Raw genomic sequence first — 9,125 nt, 5'->3', positions numbered from 1 at the left:
GGTATTTCTCGCGTACTCAATCTTTCCATACTATTTATTGTGACTGCACTACATACTCATTTTGACGTCAGACTGAGTATGAGTAGTACGTTAGTATGACATTTCGAACACAGCCCAGGTTTTCTACTTGGAGGAAATGGGAGATCATGAACACCCCACAGACCCTTTGGTGTCTCGGCAGGTTTAGTAGCTCCGAACATGTAACGTTTTCTCAAAGGCTGGAGGGAAAGCTCCTTCACAGCAGACTTTGTAAAAAGCAGTCTTCATCCTTGTGGTTTTGGGATGTTTGGCTTGTTTAGATGTAGTTTCATGGATCCATTGATGATTTGTCCTTTCAAAGTGTCCTTTCACAGTTCTCTGTCTATAGCTGGGTGGTGGCCATAGAGCTCTGAGGCCTCCTGTCCTGACGGCGACAGACTGGGGGGTGACAGTAGCGGGACTTCCTCTTGGAGCTACGTGGCCTGCTAGGGTCTGGGGGGGCTGGTAGTCAGGCCTCCTCTGCTGTGGCATCGATGCCGGCATAGGTGAAGTTTTCAAAAAGAGCCATATTCACGTAAGCCTGGAAGAAAAAAATGTGTTTGTTAAAGCAGAGCAGCAAATGAGTAAACAGTGTTTTGCTTTGATATTGATATGTATTTACAGAACTCTCTCGATCAGTTCTGGTCAGACTGCCCTAAGCAGGCCAGTTACCATCGTACACTGGTAGCGTTTACCAAGGTCTCTGCCTAAGGAGGTTCCGCTATGTTATGACTACCGCTATAAACAACATACGTAACAATGAGAGCACTGAACAGAAGTTGATAAACTGAGACATGCACAGTGAAAGCTTGTTTACCTCCGAATTCCAGACCGCTCTGTTCCCCCAAACCCTTTGACCAAATAAACCCTGTGTCCGCATCTGACCAGCAACCCTAAAGCTGGACTCCGTCTCATTCATCTAAACCACTATAACAAATAATTTGAATACAGAATAAGGGAATCACACGCACAGGTTGGGGTCATCACAAACTGCCACAGAAACTAAACCAAGCTGGCTGTAAAGTAAGTCATCGAAGGGAAAAAGATTAAAAATGTAAGAAATAAACATCTTCAAAACAAAAATGTAAGCAAATGCACCAGATAGAAATGGTTTAGATGCCTTAAAGGTCATGTGGAGGATGTAATTTTGGCTTCAAATTCTGGCTGGATCATCAAGACTACTGGTCCTCCTAATTGTCAATCATTCTAGTGATATGTTTACGTTAGGCCGTCGTACGTGCACATCTCTAGCTAGTTTTCGTTTGCTGCGTTTTGCTGAGTCTGACATAGTCGGAAAAGTGCAAATCTTGTTTTGGAAAGTTAGCTTGTATGAGCAATGCTAACACCAACTTGTAAACAGAGCTGTGCATGAGGTAAACTGGGCTCATGCACGTTCTCTCGCACACGTTTAGTGGGCGTTCCCTCTTGGGAGCAGGTGGAGTGTTGTGCATGTATGTACATTTTTTCAAAAAGTGGAGAGGGCGTTTCTTTTCTAAACTTCGGGAAAATTCTTCTCTATACCTTTAAGGCACAAAATAACCCAACGTAAGACTAATTGCTGAGGTAAAAATAGTTTTCATTAAGACTGCAACCTGAATGAAAAACAACATTTCAAAAAGCCTCTCAATTATTAACAAAGCCAAACATTTTCTGGACCATGACACTCTAAGAACTTATTGTTCCTTAGAACTTCCCTATCTCACCTATTGTACTGAAGTGTGGGGAAACAATGATCAAAGTTCTATACATCCACTAATAATAATAATCTCTTTATTCAATCTAAGTTGAAAATCCATTACCTTGTCAAATCTCCACTAGTCAACAAACAAAGAGTTTTAACTTTTAAAGACACTCGTGGTACTAGGGGCTTTGGAAATTTCCTAATACCAAAAGTTGAAGCACCAGGAAGAGTTTTTGTCTGTCTGTATGTGGGGTGAAATTATGGAACAGCCTGAAATGAAATAAATAAATTAAACTTCCTGACACCAAAGTCATTCATTTAAGTTTTATTTGTTTGCTGTGAATAATTATTTATCAAACCTTTAAAAATATATAAAATACCCTTCAGAGCTCTGGCATTTGTTGTGCTGTTTACATTACATAATACTACTGTATGAGGTATAAAAAAAACTATACTTACAGTATTTAAGTTGCAAAGACATTAGATTTCTTACTATTACACGTGAAGTGCAGAGAAAAAGGCGCACCTTTGTTTATTAAGCAAATAATAAATAAAGTTGCAACTGACAGTAGGAATCCTAGGATAAAAGCAGGATATTTGAGTGCAGCGTTACCTTCCGTGCTTCCTGCATCCTGTTGAGCTGGACGGAGATTTGTGAAAAGGGCGGCCGCTCGTACGGCCGATCTCTCCAGCACTGCCTCATCAGCTCATAGCTGGAGCAAAAACAAGGAATGAAATGAAAGAAGAAACAAACAGATGTAAACCAGGTGTGCAAAGACAATCAGTCACAAACAAATGGTTGAATACTTACACCTCGTCGTCACAGTTTTTGGGTTTTTCCATGCGGTAGCCCTGTGGCAGTTTTTCATAGAGCTCAGCACAGGTCATCCCACAGTAGGGCGTGCCACCTAAAAATCATTAAGGCATCAATAATCACATCTTTGTAAGAATAACCAATGAAGTTGTTTACTATAACGCACTTTGATAAACCACTGGCTGTTTTAAATGTACTATATTAATAAAGTTGACATTTGGTGGAGCTTTGGTTAATGGTTCACCGCTAAACTTCTAACATGTTGACTTACCCAGGCTCACAATTTCCCAGAGTAGGACTCCAAAAGACCACCTAGGACCAGAGACAGACTGATTTATCATAAGGGTAAGATTTAAGTGCACCTTTATATATATATCAACTCAAAAATGTCAAGTGGAAAATGATGGACACTAGAAGTTCCCTGTTAAAAACGTTGGTAGTTTGGCCAAAAATTGAGAAAAAGAGCCAAATCTGGCCTGCTAAAATCAAAATTGCAGACTTCCTGTTGAATTTATTATATACTGTAATTATAGGTCCAAATTACATTTTTGCAAGTCACAATACACTGCATATACCAGGGGTCTGCAACCTCTCAAAGAAGCCATTTTGCCATAATCTCACTGGATTAAAGTCCTTCCGCAGCCGAAAATATACCTTCTCAATGAAAACAATACAGTGTATATATCATGTTGGTCAACACATGCTAATTGCTAATTTCTTGCAACATATAAAGCATGCATGTTTAGCCGGCATGTTGGCAATTAAAAATAAAATCTCTATTTTGTTCCAGAAAAGTCTTTTTGTTAGTTTAGTTATCTTACCAGGGATTTAAAACTTAAGGTTAGCCACAGCTGAAAGTAAAGTTGATGGTCTGTAGATGTTGCAGGAGTTGAAGTAGGAAGGTGGCCGAGTTATTGCACAATGGGATTTATTTTAAGGTTAACCAATTGTTTTATCATAATTTGAATGTTTGAAGTTAATTTCAATCATCAATATCCTCAGCAAGAAATAACAATTCATTATTTAAAATTGTCTTTAAAGCTACAGGGAGCCATTGCAAAAGAGTCAAAGAGCAGGTTGCAGACCTCTGGCATATACCTACTGAATGCCATCCAGCTAGTTCGAACCAGTGAAAAGTTACAAACGCTAGGTGGCGCTAAAGTCCCAAAATTGCATAAAAAAGCTACACGTTAAATTTTTCACCAAACTGTACCGTCCTGCCAAATTTCATGAAAATGCACCCCTGGGAAGAGCCTCAAAAATCTAAATAAAGTGTCAGAAGAAGAATAATTCAATTCATCCATCCATCCATTTTCAGACCCACTTTGTCCTATTTCAGGATTGTGGGGGTCTGTAGGTGCCTATCTCTGACTGACACTAGGGACTAGACGGGGGTACACCATGGACAGGATGTCAGTCCATCACAGGGCAACACACAGACACAAACAACCACTCACACACACATTCACTCCTTAGAGACTCCAATCAACCTATCAGTCATGTTTTTGGATTATGGGAAGAAACCAGTGACGTGCAGTCAGGATAGGCAAGGTAGACAGTGCCTACCCAAGGGTGAATTGATATTTTGATTATTTGTTTTAATTATAATATCATTATAAATTATTTATTCGTTTATTTCCTACAGTACCAATAAGTTTGAAAGTGTCAGCATTTTGTGCTTTTCATAGCCCAAATCGCTAAATATCGCTATTTTCTAACCGCTGTAAGGCAAGAGGAAGCCACGCCCCTCCTAAAAGCACATTGTTGCTCTGCCTCTGTTCCCATAGTGTGTTTTTATGTGTTTACGTATGCGCAGTCAGTTCCCCAAGATGACAACCATTTATGTAAAAAGGCAGCTCTCTACGCAGCCATTGGACGTAACCGTGCTATGCTATGTTATGCTATACGTAAGTTCACAGTGCATTAGTGAATTGATGTCACTTGACCGCTGCTGCTACCTTCTCAAGCTAGTGGGCGGGATGACAGCGCTAGAGACGATAAAGGAACTTTTTTTTGAGGAAAAAGATGGTAGACCAACATCTGAGTTACCAGACCTTCAGCAAAGGTAAGGTCAGAATATTAGTATTTTCCACAGTGAATGGAACAAAAGGAAGGATTGACTGTGGATGCTCCTCACTGAGGCTGTTCTGAGTTGTTGTTGTTGGCATTTTCTCCGTGTTTCTGTGTTTCCAACACAAACAACAGATGCACTGCCGTGTCATGAGATATATCTTGTTGGGAGAGTATGGAGGCTATATTAAATAATTGTTTGTGTTTCTTTAATGGTGTTTTACAATGTTGATTTTGTTAGATGGCTAAATGCTTGTTCATGTGGATCTTGTTAGGTTTTTACTTTCTTATTATGAATTTTATATTTTGATAAGCGCATTGAGATGAGCGATACAAATAAAGTTGAATTTAATTGAATTGAATTAACACTTGCCAGCAGAAATATATGGAATTGTCATTGGTGTTGACATTGGTGGCCTCGATTTGGAACGCCCTGCCTACCCAACCCTAGTGCTCACGGCACGTCACTGGAGGAAACCCACGCAGCACGTGGAAGAACATGCAAACTCCACACAGAAAGGACCCAGGTGTTCACCCCAGGGCTTGAACCCAGGACCTTCTTCCTATGAGCCGGACGACGTGCTAACCACTAAACCACAAATTACACCAATAGTCATCTTGAAGCTCGATAATAATAATAAGAATCCGTACAAGATCAATAGGATATATATATAATATATTATATTTATATTATATTAATCAGGCACCATGCCCTTAGGCAGACGTGTCTATGTCTAAAAAAACACACTAAATAAAATCTATATTCATTATGTAAGTACAGTACAATTCTTAACCCACGGAATAAAGAAAAGAGAGAAAACTCCCGTTCTCTGCAGCCTGATCACTACATTTCACTCCAAATGTGTTAAGTGAGCAGATATTGTTTGTGTTGCCTCCTTCAGGTTTCTCTCCCTGATGTTTAAAGCTCTCTCTGACCTCACAGACAGCTTTCACATTTCTTCCGTTAGCTGTCTGGCATCACCCAGCGTTCGCTCCACTGTGTATTAATAGGCTCTAGTTGACAGGCCAACGTCTCCACTGCTGCCAAGCTGTACCCGAGACTTCCTGGTGCTGTTATCGGCTCCACAGCCACACTATTATCAGTCCGCCAGTGACACGATGATTGGTTGTTTTCAGTAGAGGAGCACGTTGATATGTGCACAATCAAAATGTCACAAGAAGTCTAAATGTTGGTGATTTTTCTATAAAACTACAAAAAGACCAGTGCAGTTTTAGGCAAAAACAAGACAGCAGCTGATAGTGTTTTAAGGCTTTACAGCAATATTTTGGAAATTTGTGATTTTTCTTTCTTGTAAAAATATGTCAATGTTATATCTAAATGTTAAATCTAAATGTTAAATGTTAAATCCAAATGCTAAATGCTAAATCTACTGTAAATGTAAATTTAAATCTTAAACTTTAGATCTAAATCTAAATGTTAAATTTGAAATCTAAATGTTAAATTTGAAATCTAAATGTTAAATTTGAAATCTAAATGTTAAATTTGAAATCTAAATGTTAAATGTTAAATCTAAATGTCACGGGTGAAACTAAATATTTAGCTAATATGCAAATTCACCGTAAGTACCAAAATAAAATATTTAGATTTAACATTTATATTGAAATGTGTTATTTAGATCTAACATTTAGATTTAGATATAACATTGACATTGTATTTTTACGAGAAAAAAAAAATAAACATCACAAATTTCACAAATAATGGTGTAAATCTGGTCAAAAGTAACAGAATCTTTTTTTTTTTAAAGAATTCACATACATTTTCCAAATGTGGTTTGTTGCTAAATGTTGCAAAAAAAAAAAAATGCTGTTTATTTTAGCATGCGCAACTTTACAATCAGCGCCCCATAAGCATGGAGATGTTGGTATTTTGTTTTTGACAATGATTCATTGGCTCCATAAGTGAAACTGTTTAACTCCAAATGTTGGCATGAGAGCAAAACTCAAAATGCTGTAAAATAATTCAGTTTTTGAGATAAAATTATGATATTTTTCAAACATCACCTACAATGAATTTTGTCTTTTTTCATGAACACCTAAAATGTATTATCCACAATTTCGCAAGTATGTTTACAATACTGTTCATTGTCAAACGTTTTGATGCACTGTCGGCTCACTTTGGGGTATAATCTAAAATATGTGTGGATCGTTTGGTGCGAGGGAGGAGATTTAGAAGTTTAATAAGTGTGACATAAAAAAAACAAAAAAAAAAAAAAAAACAGTGTGATGGACTTCAATGTAGAAAAATCTCTTCAATATTTGGATCTACATTCTGGTGAAAGTTGGAAATCTGTAGCACTTTGGTTGAGTTGTTGTGAATTTTCCATGATTTGAACTTTAGCGCCACCTTTAGGAAGATTGGCCTGTTTTGACATTTGAGACAAAGAAAGAAAAAAAAATGAAAGAAGTTCCTGACCCCTAACAAATGAGAATATCTGGGCTGTTTTTGTGCAACCTGAATGATTATAAACACTTGAACAATCATTAAAATGTTATATATGATAGTGATTATAATTAAAACCTACACATCACTCTTTGTCGTGTAGACGCTGTAGTTCAGAGACTCGATTGCCATCCAGCGCACAGGAAGCCTCCCCTAAAGGCAGGGAAACAGACTTTTATCAAACAAAAGCAACGTCACAATATTACATATTTCAGGATTACAACAGCTTTACAACTTCAACTCATGACGTCGCCTGAAACGTAACCCTATACATCCAAGCTGTGAGACTATCCAGGCCTGTTAGAGCCCGATATGTAATAATAATATGTTACTGTATATACATTTTTTTTTTTAATAAAACCTGAAATATAATAAGTGATCACTAATGTAACAAAAGTGCTGAGCCCGAAATGTATTAAAAATTTATTAAAACCCGAAATGTTACAACTGGTCAATAGTGTAACAAGATGTTGAGCACAAAACGTAAAAATTTTTTGTCTATATATATATATATATATATATATATATAAACTTTTTTTTAGTATATGTATATATATAAAAATATGAATGTAAATTGCTCAAATAAACTAAACTAAACTTAATTATATACTCTATATGACGGTAAGCAAAAAAAGTTACCAAAAATGTCAAAGTTCTCCAAAATGCTTTAATAGTATAATAACTTTAATCCATAAATCTTTCACTCACTCTACAATGCAATAATAATTATTACACTATTAGGGGAAAACTGTTTTGTCTGACCCATAATGTCACAGCTTGTTATATTTTGGCCAAAACGTTTTTTTCATTTTGGTTTCAATATCTTGTTACATTATTGACGTGTTATTACATTTTGGGTTTTATTAAAAACATTTTTATAACAATTCAGGTTTTATTACATATCATTCTCTAACCAGGCCATTTTTCTTTTTATCAAAATGTACATGTTTATCCTGTATGCAAAGGTTTCCTCTGATTTACTTATTTTTCCACCCAAAGTTTTAAAAACAGATACATAGCAGGGCCGTTTCTAGCTACAGTATGTGGAGGCTGTATCCATTCAATGGTTCATAAACTTCTACATCCTCACACTTTACGAGCTAAAAAGGCTACAGTCATGAAAACCTCTCTTTAAAATCACATTTAAGCAGAACTACTCAAGCAGGTTAACTGATAAAAAAATAACAACACAAGGAGAACAGCACTCCTCTGTACGTCAGTAAATAAGACAGATACGAACACATGTTAAAAGCCCCAGTCCCAGCTTAGGATTGTTATTTATTCTATTTTTATACAATAATATTTGAGCATATTAGAGATGATTGACAGGTTTGGAAGATGAATACCTACAATAACACGTTTGAATATTGACCTAATATTCAAAAAACAAGGTTGTCCATTCAGCAAACAGCCTCCTCTACTGGATAAAACACTTTCATATTTGGAAAAGAGTGAAAACATGAAGTCTTCTGCTCACCATTGTCTTCTTCACATAAACTTCTTCACCGCGGGACAAACCAAAATCTGCTATTTTTGCCACAAGGTTGTCACCTACGAGAACGTTCCTCGCAGCCAAGTCCCTGTGGATGAACTGGAAAGAAAGAAAGAAAGAAAGAAAGAAAGAAAGAAAGAGAACAAACTGAGAAGATTTTAAAAATATACACAAATGACTCCAAAGATGCAGAAAATGGTAACAGTAATACATGAAATGACTCCAGACATAAAAAACAACAACAATACACAAAATGAATCCAAAAGTACACAAATTGACGTGAAAAATTAACAAAAGTACAATAAAAACATGATGCAGCAAAAACACAAAAAACAACAGTAATACATAAAATGACTCCAGACATAAAAACAACAGAAATAACAAACAAAAGTCAAACAAAATTTAAAAAGTACAGCAAAAACACACTAAACAACTAAAATACACACAATGTCTTTCAAAAACCCATAACATTACATATAAAATAAACAAAAGTACAATAAAAACACATAAAGCAATAAAAATATACAAAACGACTCCATAAACTGACAAAAGGATGAAAAAATAAAACAAAATGAATCCAAAAACATAC

The 9,125-nt window shown here is 36.4% G+C and overlaps 1 protein-coding gene across 5 annotated transcripts in view; it reads right to left on the bottom strand.

The window, feature by feature from the left end:
- Window positions 1-9,125, bottom strand: part of tie1 (tyrosine kinase with immunoglobulin-like and EGF-like domains 1) — a 31,726-nt gene continuing 22,601 nt past the window's right edge. For 4 of the 5 annotated variants that reach the window (XM_028443826.1, XM_028443827.1, XM_028443828.1 and 1 more), the window contains 6 exons: window positions 8,522-8,635; window positions 7,127-7,197; window positions 2,785-2,825; window positions 2,511-2,607; window positions 2,313-2,412; window positions 1-559 (listed from right to left, as the gene is read on the bottom strand). In XM_028443826.1, the coding sequence (XP_028299627.1) occupies window positions 488-559; window positions 2,313-2,412; window positions 2,511-2,607; window positions 2,785-2,825; window positions 7,127-7,197; window positions 8,522-8,635 (495 nt within the window). In that variant the 3' untranslated portion in view covers window positions 1-487. Of the gene's footprint in view, window positions 560-2,312; window positions 2,413-2,510; window positions 2,608-2,784; window positions 2,826-7,126; window positions 7,198-8,521; window positions 8,636-9,125 lie in introns of those variants that run through there. The other variant, XR_003673857.1, reaches the window with a different exon arrangement.

Source organism: Gouania willdenowi, chromosome 4 (genome assembly GCF_900634775.1).
Source record: "Gouania willdenowi chromosome 4, fGouWil2.1, whole genome shotgun sequence".
In the NCBI taxonomy this organism is placed as follows: Eukaryota; Metazoa; Chordata; class Actinopteri; order Blenniiformes; family Gobiesocidae; genus Gouania; species Gouania willdenowi.
The sequence above is the reverse complement of the archived record's forward strand: the minus strand, read 5'-3'. Positions and strand labels throughout refer to the sequence as shown.